The sequence below is a fragment of the Bicyclus anynana genome, chromosome 5 (assembly GCF_947172395.1).
Source record: "Bicyclus anynana chromosome 5, ilBicAnyn1.1, whole genome shotgun sequence".
NCBI lineage: Eukaryota > Metazoa > Arthropoda > Insecta > Lepidoptera > Nymphalidae > Bicyclus > Bicyclus anynana.
In genome coordinates, this window is record NC_069087.1 from 19049582 (window position 1) to 19061770 (window position 12189).

General features: G+C 45.5%; 2 protein-coding genes across 2 annotated transcripts in view; both read left to right on the forward strand.

Moving 5' to 3' along the window:
* Window positions 1-3256, forward strand: part of LOC112050845 (brahma-associated protein of 60 kDa) — a 5716-nt gene extending 2460 nt beyond the window's left edge. The window contains exons 2-4 of the mRNA XM_052881872.1: window positions 282-732; window positions 2181-2263; window positions 2332-3256. Coding sequence (XP_052737832.1) covers window positions 282-732; window positions 2181-2263; window positions 2332-3210 — 1413 coding nt within the window. The 3' untranslated portion in view covers window positions 3211-3256. The remainder of the gene's footprint in view (window positions 1-281; window positions 733-2180; window positions 2264-2331) is intronic.
* Window positions 3257-6102: 2846 nt separating this feature from the next.
* LOC128198138 (aquaporin AQPAn.G-like) lies at window positions 6103-12012 on the forward strand. Its single transcript, XM_052881898.1, has 4 exons — window positions 6103-6153; window positions 10286-10879; window positions 11248-11328; window positions 11873-12012. Exons 1-4 carry the CDS (start codon window positions 6103-6105, stop codon window positions 11957-11959), a joined length of 813 nt encoding a protein of 270 aa, XP_052737858.1. The 3' UTR covers window positions 11960-12012.
* The last annotated feature ends 177 nt before the right edge of the window (window positions 12013-12189 follow it).

A 12189-nucleotide genomic window follows, 5' to 3' on the forward strand; every position in this document is an offset into this window, starting at 1 on the left:
ACCATAAATAATAAACCATAAATAATAAATAAATTGTAGCCCCAAAGGGGTTTAAGTTTTTTTAAATATAAATTGTTCATGATTTTGAGTTATATTTTTATATAATTAATATATATTATACTTTTAGTAATAAAAAATGCGGAAATATAAATAGTAAAGTGGGAATGAAAGTTTACTTCGAGTTTCACGTGGATAAACTATCGTGGGCGTCCGCTACTTCACTTTAAATGTATTGTGATAGTGAAGGACAGTGATAACTGTGATGACGATCGTGTCCGCAGGCGCGGACGGGCTTCACGCCGCCGCCGGCCGGCGCCGGGCCGGCGGGCGCGGCGCGGGCCGGAGGCGCGTACGGCGCGGCGGGCGCCCCGCTGCCGCCCGGCGCGCCGCTGCCGCCCGCCGCGCCGCCCGGGCCGCCCGCGCGCGCGGCGGGCCCCGCGCCGGCGCCGCCCAAGCGCCCGCTGGACGCGCGCGCGCCGCCGCACAAGCCGCACTACGCCGACGGCTACGGCGCGGGCGGCAAGCGCAAGAAGCGGCTGGCCGACAAGATCCTGCCGCAGAAGGTGCGCGACCTGGTGCCGGAGTCGCAGGCCTACATGGACCTGCTGGCCTTCGAGCGCAAGCTGGACGCCACCATCATGCGCAAGCGGCTCGACATTCAGGAGGCGCTCAAGCGGCCCATGAAGCAGAAGCGCAAGCTGCGCATCTTCATCTCCAACACGTTCTACCCCGGTGAGTGTTTGTGGGCTCGCTGAGCAAAGACAGAATGCAGAAGTTCTGATAGAGAGCTTTCTGCGGTTCCGATCGGGCCAAGATATTTCAGTAGCTGCACCGACACCACCCGCTGTTACTGTGTACAGGGTAAATTAATATGAATAACACTCACGATAGTATAAATTTTAAAACAAGTTACACAGGTTGTACGATATGTCATTTCCTTACATTTTGTAAATTTTCAAAAGTGCCCGCCCATTTGGTGCCATAGTTAGTAAGGTGCAAATGTTCTAGGATCCCTCTGAACCGAGTTATAGGGTTCGATGATTCGTAACATCTATACCTTTTATAGAGTCTTGTAAGTGCTAACAAAATAAATAATACGTATCGTTTAAACTAGCCATTTGCAGCAATGAGCGAGTGAGTGAAGTATAACTCTGAGTCTGTTATGCACTTTTGATGATTCGTCAAATCCATATAATTATATAGATATTTTAAATAATACATATTTTGTTGAAAAAAATTTAAAAAGTGTGATTCAACAATTTTTTTTCTACCCTAGTATATGAAATCTTCATGCCTTTAAATTTTTTTTAATATTCTTTACAAGTTTGACCTTGACTACAATCTCACCGGATGGTAAGTGAGTATGCAATATAAGATGGAAGCAGGCTAACCGGGCGGGAGGAGGATGGTAATACACATATACAATACATAGTACATATTATTATTATATCACACTTTCTTAAAGCATGTTTTTTTTTATTTTATTAGGACACCAACAGATTACAATTAAATACAAATACATAATTATAATATCAAGAACTAAAATAATAGAGGTATAATTGTAAATGACATAACATGCTTATTTAATTTAACAAAACAGAAAAGGAAAAGGAACTAATTAATTTAGAATCAATACCTACACCCAAATCTCTCACATAATGTAAACTTTCAATGTCATTGTCATTTTATAAACAAACTGAAACTTTTCTATGGAAAGAAGCGCAATGGCATTTCTTATGATTCACTGACATTTTGTTAGTTAAGCACCACTGAGTTAAACGATTAAGGTCTTCCTGTAAAAATCTGAGTCAGTTTTAGACCTAATGGCACTAAAGGTAAAACCTTTAGTGCCATTAGGTCTAAAACTGATTGTCAGAATTTTTAAAACAGTTTACAATGTCATTAATAAAAATATGAAAAAGTATCGGTCCAAGTAAGGATCCCTGAGGGACACCAGAGTAAGCTGTATAAGTCTCTGATGATTCAAATCCACGTAACACATAAATTGCCTCTCTATACCTATAAGGAAATACCACCCGTCATACAGACATGTTAAAAATATCAGGGAGAGGGGAAGCTAGGACTATCAGCACAACTTTTAATAAATATCGATGGAATCAGGTCAGAGGTCAGCTCCATAAATGATGTACCGTCGAGCATAAAGTGACGACCGCTTCCAGGACAAGGCGACAACGCGGTGGCGTCGTGGGAGCTGCGCGTGGAGGGCCGCCTGCTGGACGACTCCAAGAACGACCCCAACAAGGTGAGCGCGGGGGCTGCGGGGCGAGCGGCGAGGGTGTGGGGTCGAGCTGACCCGTCGCTGTGTTGCAGGTGAAGCGCAAGTTCTCGTCGTTCTTCAAGTCGCTGGTGATCGAGCTGGACAAGGAGCTGTACGGGCCCGACAACCACCTGGTGGAGTGGCACCGCACGCTCACCACGCAGGAGACGGACGGCTTCCAGGTGAAGCGGCCGGGCTACAAGAACGTGCGCTGCACCATCCTGCTGCTGCTGGACTACCAGCCGCTGCAGTTCAAGCTGGACGCGCGCCTGGCGCGGCTGCTGGGCGTGCACACGCAGGCGCGGCCCGTCATCGTGCACGCGCTGTGGCAGTACGTGAAGACGCACCGGCTGCAGGACCCGCACGAGCGCGAGTGGCTGCTGTGCGACAAGTACCTGGAGCAGATCTTCGGCTGCGCGCGCATGAAGCTGGCCGAGGTGCCGGCGCGCCTGGGCGCGCTGCTGCACGCGCCCGACCCCATCGTCATCAACCACCTCATCTCCGTGGAGCCGCCGCACGACGCCAAGCAGACGGCGTGCTACGACATCGACGTGGAGGTGGACGACTCGCTCAAGGCGCAGATGAACAGCTTCCTGCTCAGCACGGCCAACCAGCAGGAGATCCAGGGGCTGGACGCCAAGATCCACGAGACCGTGGACACCATCTGCCAGCTCAAGACCAACCGCGAGTTCTTCCTGAGCTTCGGCCGCGACCCGCAGCAGTTCTCGCAGCGCTGGCTGGCCAGCCAGTCGCGCGACCTGCGCACGGTGGGCGGCGGCGCGGCCGGCAACCCCGAGGAGGAGCGGCGCGGCGCGCTGTACGCGCAGCCCTGGGCCGGCGAGGGCGCGGCGCGCTACCTGCACGCGCGGCTGGCGGCGCGGCGCCACGCGCTGGACGCGGCGCTGGCCCCGCCGCAGGTCCCGCGCCTGTGACGGCTTCTACCTTAAGATTATAATAAATCTCATTTGTATTATACAACTAGTACGTATTATTGACTAACATCTTGCACCTCTTCGCTTTCGCTGCTGACGGATTAGTGGTCGCACAGCTATAGCTGGTTCCACCCGGGAGGCCCTCCCCCGCCCGACGGGGCCGACAGGTTCCACAAGGGGTCGCTCAACAACGGACGCAGGTGTTGAGTTCATTCAACATATTTTTGAAGCTTGGGAAGAGTCACAGGACGCATTAGGCGTTTTTTGTGATTTATCCGAGGCGTTTGATTGTGTACATTGGTCAGGAAACTACGTTAATGTGGAATTACGATTAGATCCTTAAACTGGATGAGTTCCTATTTGATGAATAGAATTCAGAAAGTAGACTAGAATTCGGACGTTCCTGAGACTAGCGCGTTCAATCAAATAAACAAACTCTTCAGCTTTATATTATTAATTTATTAGTAATGATGGGGCCTAGAGAGTTATGGGAGAAATTTAATGACATAAAAATGATGACTGCATAGTCAGTATAAATGTTACCTGTCAAACCTATAGGTACATGATAGGATTAACGAGTATAGCCTAGTCCAAACTAATCTGTCCTAAGCCTGATAGGATAAACCAGTTTAGACTTAAGGCTAGTGTAAACTATTTTTCCTAGTAAAACTACGCACACTATGATAAACTGATATGGTCTAGTCTAAACATTATAGTATTCTAGAAAGACGACCTCCGTGGCGCAGTGGTATGCGCGGTGGATTTACAAAACGGAGGGCTTCTTTGGCGAACTAATTTATAAATCTTATTTATATTTATACAAATGTAAAACTTTAGATTTCCGAAACTAAGAGGAAGGGAAAAAGATAGGTTAGGAATTTAATTTTCATTAAAATATAAAAAGTGTTGAAAATTAATGTAAATTATAAATTAAATTTTTTCAATTTATTTCTTTAATATTTACAATGCGCAATTTCTCTCTCTCGTTCAATCTTTCTCACTATAGCTCTCTCCCACCTCTCACTCCATAGCACTATGCGTGACACGACGTTCGCTCTGTCTCACTTTTTCTCTCAATCTTTCTGTCTTGCTTGCTCCCTACTCTCACTCCACGGCTAGTTGCTTCATGCTATGTTCGCCTTGTCTAACTCTCTCTCAATCGGTCTCGATCGCTCTCTCTCTCTCTCTTTTTCGACACTTCCGTTGCATACCGGCGTGACGTTACATCTGTAAAAATTTTATCCTCATGCGCCTAAAGAAGTTTCACTTCAAAAAATCAAAATAAATAGCTAAACTGAAATGAAACGTCCGTCTAGCCGTTTGGGCTGTAAGGCGTGCCAAAGAAATGGACATACATATAGACATACATACATACGCTTGAAAAACATTACCCTCCTGACGCAGTCGGGTAAAAAGAAAAACGTGGCTGAATTTGTTGTGGGCTCTTCTCGGACCAAGGCGCGTTTTGTATCATCGTAAATTTAATTTTAAGTTTTCGACTAATTATTTTCACCATTATCTTATCCCGTATTTTATATTATTATTTCTAAGGAATTGAAACAGCGCCATCTAGTGGCATTACTGCACAACTGATTCAGTTCCTTAAGAAATTGCGTTTTCGTTTACGCGATCGTTACAGTATGAAAACATTGAAAACTCCCATTAGGCACTCAGAACGCCTCGGCCCTTAATTGATTCCCGGCATTAAACGATCCTCGACTAAGAGTACCTACCTAATAATAATACACCTTCACTTTGGTGTTTTAAAAGTAGTCTCAAAAGTCTCCTGTCTGCGTCGTAAGTTATTGAAGGTAAAACGGCAAATACTGATAAAAAATCGTGATTATCTCGGTTTGTATAGCACCAATAGTGCAACATTTATTAAAATGGAACAAGCTAGTGAAATATGTAAAGATCTTAGCAAGTGAAGGACGTGATATATGCCTACCCATACGGAAACGAGGCGTGATTAATTTACATATGTACTTAAGTATAATTCTCTACGATTAACAATTGACCTTGCCTTACGTGCTTACACCGAGTATGGATGAGCGCTGCAGGCTCTTTGCCATCTATCTCAAAATCAGTTGACCGTTTAATGAAGTTTTTGGAACATAACTTGTAACAAATTTTATGCTCTACAATTTTTATAATAAATATGAAATCATTGGAGTTACAGAAAATAACTATATAATCCAACTGTTTTTTTTTGTGCCATTTGACCTTGAACATATACGACGTATACGAGGTAAACACTGCTAGGAACATGTCCTAATACTTTGCTGTGTCCGACTTGAAATTTAAATGCCTGTATTCATTTATTTACTAAACCCCGACACAAAAAGAGGGGTGTTATAATTTTGATGTGTCTGTCTACGCTACTGTATAGCTTGAGTGGTAGCGAAATTTTTAGAACAGATAATATTTTTTTAAAATTTACATCGAAAATTTAGCGAAAATTTCATGACGTTCGGGGGTTTTTCAAAATTTGAAACTTTATATCTTACTGCATTCATTTACTTAATGGAAATGCCGCCGTTAGAGTACTGGTAGGGTAGGGTAGGTATAGGATAGGGATAGGAGTCAAAGCGAAGCTTGACCGGGTCCGCTAGTGCTTTAATAAAATGTTGAGTCTTATGGTTTTGTTTATTGACATTGTGCAAAATACTAAAACGTTTTGCTCTCAAGCTCAGACAAGCTCTGTTGTTAATATTGACTGTAATATATATTTCGCCAAGCTGTAGAGTGAGTTATGGTGAGTAGTGTGTAAGTGCGGTCTCCACGTGTCTGGGGCCGCCGTCACGCGCTCGCTGTGACGCAGCACGCCGAGCCGCTGAGCCGCTGAGCCGCGACCAAGCAGACGACGCGCGCGCCGCAGCCGCAGCCGGGGCCATGGCGCGCTCGGAGCGGCCGCGCCCGCGCCCGCGCTCGTCGCTCGGCGGCGTGAGTACCGCACTCACACACACACCGTGTGCTTGTATACAGTTTACACAGTTTTTAGAGTCGGTTCGACCCAATCGGGAGTCTCTCTGGTGCGTCTCTTCGATGGCTTCGGAGATGGAGCTGGCCCACTGTAAGCACGGTGAGTCGTCGTCGCGTCGGCTCGCACCGCGCCGGCCCTCGCGGACCGGTCGTCTCTGTTTAAACTTTATATAAAATTAACTAAATAAATATTATATACTTAATCATTTGTTCACGTTTGTGTTTTCTGAACCATGTAGGCACAGGTATGTACCTACTCGTAGATAGGTATTGTTTGTTCTTCGCATAATTAGTTCTCGGTGATAAGCGGTCTCCGTGTTATCTATGAATAATAAAATAATTTCGCTCGACTGCTGAGTGCTGGTCGATGTTTCGCATCAACTGTTTGAGCTTTACGTTGCAGTAAGTAGGTAATGTTATCATCTCATCGTCACACACAACGACAGCGCAGTCGTTGGTTGGCTGGTTGTGGGTTGCAAAAACCGTTAAGTAGTGCTTTCTTGTCAAAAACATATATTAGCACAAAGGAGCTAGAGGAATGGCCATCCCCGGCCCAAACCTTCCCTAACCACCCGGCAGTTTACTTAGGTATATCTAAAAAAATCTTGATAATTCTACTTTAATAATGAAATCATTAATTTATCAAAAAAACGCTACAACGTTTTACGACATTTTTAATTCATCTTTAATTTGTCCACAACGGAGACAAGCTAAGATCGTTGACCATACAGCCTGAATTTTACGATATTTTTTAAAGACTTGTTTATTTTTGATATTATGATTGATTTGTATTAATTAGAACTTTCCACATAGATAGGTTGTGACTGTCATTTAGGGGTTTGGTGATGAAGACCAAGGACAATTAAGGGAACTCCTTAACAGTTTACAGTAACTACCTTGTGTTTGGCCTTGATTAATTCGTATTGCTGAGAACTTTCTACCTAGATGAGTTGTGCCTGTTATTAGGGGTCTGATAATGAAGACCAAGGTCAATTAAGGGAACCCCTTAACAGTTTACGGTAGTTACCTTGTACTTGGGCTTGATTTATTTGTATTGCTGAAAATTTTGTACTAAGATGTGTTGTGACTGTCATAAGGCGTCTGATGTATTCGTTTGAGATGAAATTTTACACTAAAAATGGAAAAATAATAAAAATTTTAATAAAAAAATACAACCGACTTCAAAACCTAAAAACGTACCCACTAAACTAAAAAGCGAAAAATAACTAATGTTCTACCTGCTGATCAGTATGAAGGCGGTGCTTAGCCGGTGTTGTCTTTTTAAGCCATTTCTGACAGGACCACATGAAACAGCACTGTCTGAAAAATCTAAATCTGTAAGACATTCTCACATGGCTTGAATTAATACATCACCGGCTTAGCACCGCCTTCATACTGATCAGCAGGTAGAACATTAGTTATTTTTCGCTTTTTAGTTTAGTGGGTACGTTTTTAGGTTTTGAAGTCGGTTGTATTTTTTTATTTGCTTTTTAGTTTAGTGGAAACATTTATGTGATTTTGAAGTCGGATTTTTTTTAATAATTTTTTTTTGTATTATTATTGCGTAATAGGTTGTTACCAACCTAAAAATCCCAATAACAACCATTAAATACGTAAGTTTTATTTTATAATCCTTTCTGAAGTAGAGTAACCCACATTTCTTGAAAAAAGAGAAAAGCCCCCTTTTTACGAAATCGGTACATTTTTGCCCCATGTAATTCAATTTCATTTGATAGCTAATGATCCCTACTGTCACCCCTTATAGGGATCGCTATACGTTTCCAGTGACCCTGTATATCTATATCTATACTAATATTATAAAGAGGTAAAGTTTGTAAGTTTGTAACATTCTTTAAATGGGGTAATCTTCGGAACTACTGGTCCGATTTCAAAAATTCTTTCACCAGTAGAATGCTACGTTATCGAGGAGTGCTATAGGCTGTGATAACTCGGCTAATATATAAGTATTTATATAGGTATCATATATATTAGCCGAGTTATCACAGTTTTTGTCATACAGGTTGGACCGAAAATCCTCTTAAACAGACTGCCTTAACTATTGTGTAAAATTTAAATTAATGTATTAATGATGATGTATCTTTACAAGTTCTACAAAAAAGTCCGCGACACCACATATCTATCTATACTATCTATACTAATATTATAAAGAGGTAAAGTATGTAAGTTTGTAAGTTTGTCACATTTTTTAAATGGGGTAATCTTCGGAACTACTGGTCCGATTTTAAAAATTCTTTCACCAGTAGAATGCTACATTATCGGGGAGTGCTATAGGCTATATTTTATATTGGTATCATATATATTAGCCGAGTTATCACAGTTTTTGTCACAGAAAATCCTATTAAACAGACTTATTCGCATGCGCTGCCTTAAATATTGTGTATAATTGAAATTAATGTATGGAGGCTTTATGTATCTTTAAAAGTTCTACAAAAAAGTCCGCGACACCATATATCTATCTTCTATATATTAGCAGATATAGTACCTTTTGTGTTTTAAAAAATATTAATTTTATATACTTAGGTTTACGTCATTATTTATACAACTAAACTTTAATCCTTATTAAAATAAATTATTTAATAATCACAAGGATATTATGAAGATAAGATTTGCCCTTTAGAGTATGTTAATTACTTAAATAGTTTCGGAGATAGTACAAAATTTCTAAAAGACGCAGAAATTCCGCTATATGACGCCCGGCGCTTTCATTTACGTAGTTCCCGTTCCCGTGTGAATATGGGAATCAAACATAGCCTATGACACTTGCAAATAACGTAGCTTTCTATTGGTAAAACAATTTTCCAAATCGGTCCAGTAGATCCAGAGATTACCTCCTACAACCACACGAACTTTACCTCTTTATATTATTAGCATAGAAGTCTCTATTTCTCTTGGTCATACCACCACTCTCGAAGGACTGGACCGATTTTGCTAAGGGTAGGAGTAAGATAGAGAAGTAACAGGGTAGGGTAGGGTACGGGTAGGGAAGCGTAGGGGTAGTGTAGGGGTAGGGTAGGTTTAGGGCCGGGTTTAGGGTAGTGGTAGGGTAGGGGTAGAGGTAGGGTAGAGGTACGGGTAGGATAGGGAAGTGATAGGGTAGGGGTAGGATAGGCGTGAGATAGGGGTACGGGCGGGATAGGGGTAGGAAAGGGATAGGGTACGGGGAGGGTAGGGGTAAGATGGGGGTAGGGGTAGGATGGGGGTTGGGTGTAGGTAAGGTAGGGGTAGGGTAGGAGTATGTTTGGGGTTGGGTAGGGTTGGGGTAGTGGTAGGGTAGGGGTAGGGTAGGGTAGTAGTAAAGTTGACATCGAAATTTACGCGGACGAAGTCGCGGGCGTCCGCTAGTCTTCTATATATTAGCAGATATATAGATTTGCCCTTTACAATATGTTAATTACTTAAATAGTTTCGGAGATAATACAAAATTTCTAAAAGACGCAAAAATTCCGCTATATGACGCCCCGCGCTTTCATTTACGTAGTTCCCGTTCCCGTGTGAATATGGGGATCAAACATAGCCTATGACACTCGCAAATAACGTAGCTTTCTATTGGTAAAAAAAATTCCAAATCGGTCCAGTAGATCCAGAGATTACCTCCTACAACCACACAAACTTTATCTCTTTATATTATTAGCATATAAGTCTCTATTTCCCTTGGTCATCGACCACTCTCGAAGGGCTGGACCGATTTTGTTAAGGGTAGGAGTAAGATAGAGAATTTATAGAGTAGGGTAGGGTACGGGTAGGGTAGCGTAGGGGTAGGGTAGGTGTAGGGCCGGGGTAGGGTAGGGGTAGAGGTAGGGTAGGGGTAGGGTAGAGGTACGGGTAGGATAGGGAAGTGGTAGGGTAGGGGTAGGGTAGGCGCGAGGTAGGGGTACGGGTGGGATAGGGGTAGGAATAGGATAGGGTACGGGGAGGGTAGGGGTAGGATGTAGGTAAGGTAAGGGTAGGGTAGGGGTAGGGTAGGGTAGGGGTAGTAGTAAAGTTGACATCGAATTTTACGCGGACGAAGTCGCGGGCGTCCGCTAGTGTATAAATATAGTGCGTCAAAGTATTACCCGGTATACTGTGGTAGCACGCTATAACGGTAGTGTCAGACTACACTAGACACCAAGCGCTGACTGCAGGCTCGGAGGCGGCTCCGCTGGGCGGGGGCGGCGGCGCGCGTGTGCCGGGCGCCGCGCTGTGGCGCGTGGCGGCGGCCGAGGCGTGCGGCACGGCGCTGCTGGTGGCGCTCACGTGCCTGCCGGGCTGCGCCGCGCGCGCGCTCGCGCCGGCCGAGCGCGCGCTGGCGGGCGGGCTGGCGGTGGCGGCGCTCGTGCAGTGCTTCGACCACGTGTCGGGCGCGCACTTCAACCCGACCGTGACGCTGGCGGCGCTGCTGGCGCGGCGCGTGGGCGCGGCGCACGCGGGCGCGGCGCTGGCGGCGCAGGCGGCGGGCGCGCTGGCGGGCGCGGCGGCGCTGGCGCCGGCGACGGGCGCGCTGGCGCGCTGCGTGACGCGGCCGGCGCCGGGCGTGAGCGCGTGGGCGGCGCTGGGCGTGGAGGCGCTGCTGGGCGCGGTGCTGGCGCTGATCAACCTGGCGTCGTGGGACGCGCGCTGCCGCGCCTACAAGGACTCGTGGCCGCTGCGCGTCGGCTTCACGGTCGCCGCGCTGTCCCTCGCCGCCGTGAGTGCACGCAACCGACCGACCGACCGACTGTGGGCCAGTCGCTTCTGACGAGTAGTGAAAACTCCTAGCGACGTATTGAAGGCTTAACCAGAAATTAAAAAGTAGCGGACGTTACTCTTTACATTAGTCGTAGGCGCTTTTTGTCAAAGCTCATCCGGGGACTACAATATCACCTGATGGTAACTGACGATGTCATCTAAGATGGAAGCGGACTCGCTAAAACGGTTTCTACACATCGTACCGGAAAGCTAATTCGTTTGGCGATACGTCTAAAAACATTTTAACTTATATTGCTCTGCTGCGAGTAGCTGGTTCGATTTCCAGCTTCAGTCAGCTCGGGTCAGGCTCACGCCACGCCGTTGCAGGGCGAGGTGACGGGCGCCAGCGCCAACCCGCTGCGCAGCGCGGCGCCCGCCCTGCTGACCGGCGACCTGCGCGCGCTGTGGGTATGTGCACTATATGACATTAATTCATTTTATTTCCCTATTTCAAACAGGCATTACGCGGAACTCTGGAATCAATACATTCGATAGATATCTGTAGTATTGTTACTGTGCCTGTATCAAGACGCCCGCTCAATGATCTGACTCAGGGTTTCGATATCATTTATAACTTTCAGTGAAAATAAACAAGAATGAGTTGTTTCTGATTCCTTAAGGAATCTCAGAAATGGATTACAAAATAATAAAATTAACACCAATGTTGAACAAAGGTTATGCTTCAAAAAAGGGGTTTGTTATGACAACTCAACTAGACTCCGCGCAATGAAACAAGTCCCGCGGCTAAACCTGAACTAAAATTGACAGCGCCTTACACAAATGACGATAAGATCGCCATTACCAAATGACAATGAGCGCCATTAAGACATTAGCGCCGCGTCTGGGGGACTTGTTTCGTGGCGAGGAGTCTAGTTCAGTTCCCACTCGTTTCTCACCGTCACCGTCACCCTTTCCTTACAATATAATAATGATAATGTATTGTAATGCGCAGGTGTACTGCGTCGGCCCGCCGGGCGGCGCCGCGCTCGCCGCCGCGCTGTACGCCTGCGCGTGGCGAGCGGCGCCGCCGCCGGCCTGACGGGCGGCTGGGGGCCGGCTGGGGGCTGGGGGCGCAGGCGGTGCGCCAGCTCGGGGCACTGATGCGGAGGCTGCTCCGCTTTACACGTTGATCAGTATTTTGATTGTAAAATTAAGCAAAATTTGTACTTAATAGATAAAATATTTTAACTTTAAGATTTGGCAATATGGCAAACATACATTTCGTATGTTTATCATAATGTCCAATCTTGTTGGTATTAACTATGAAAT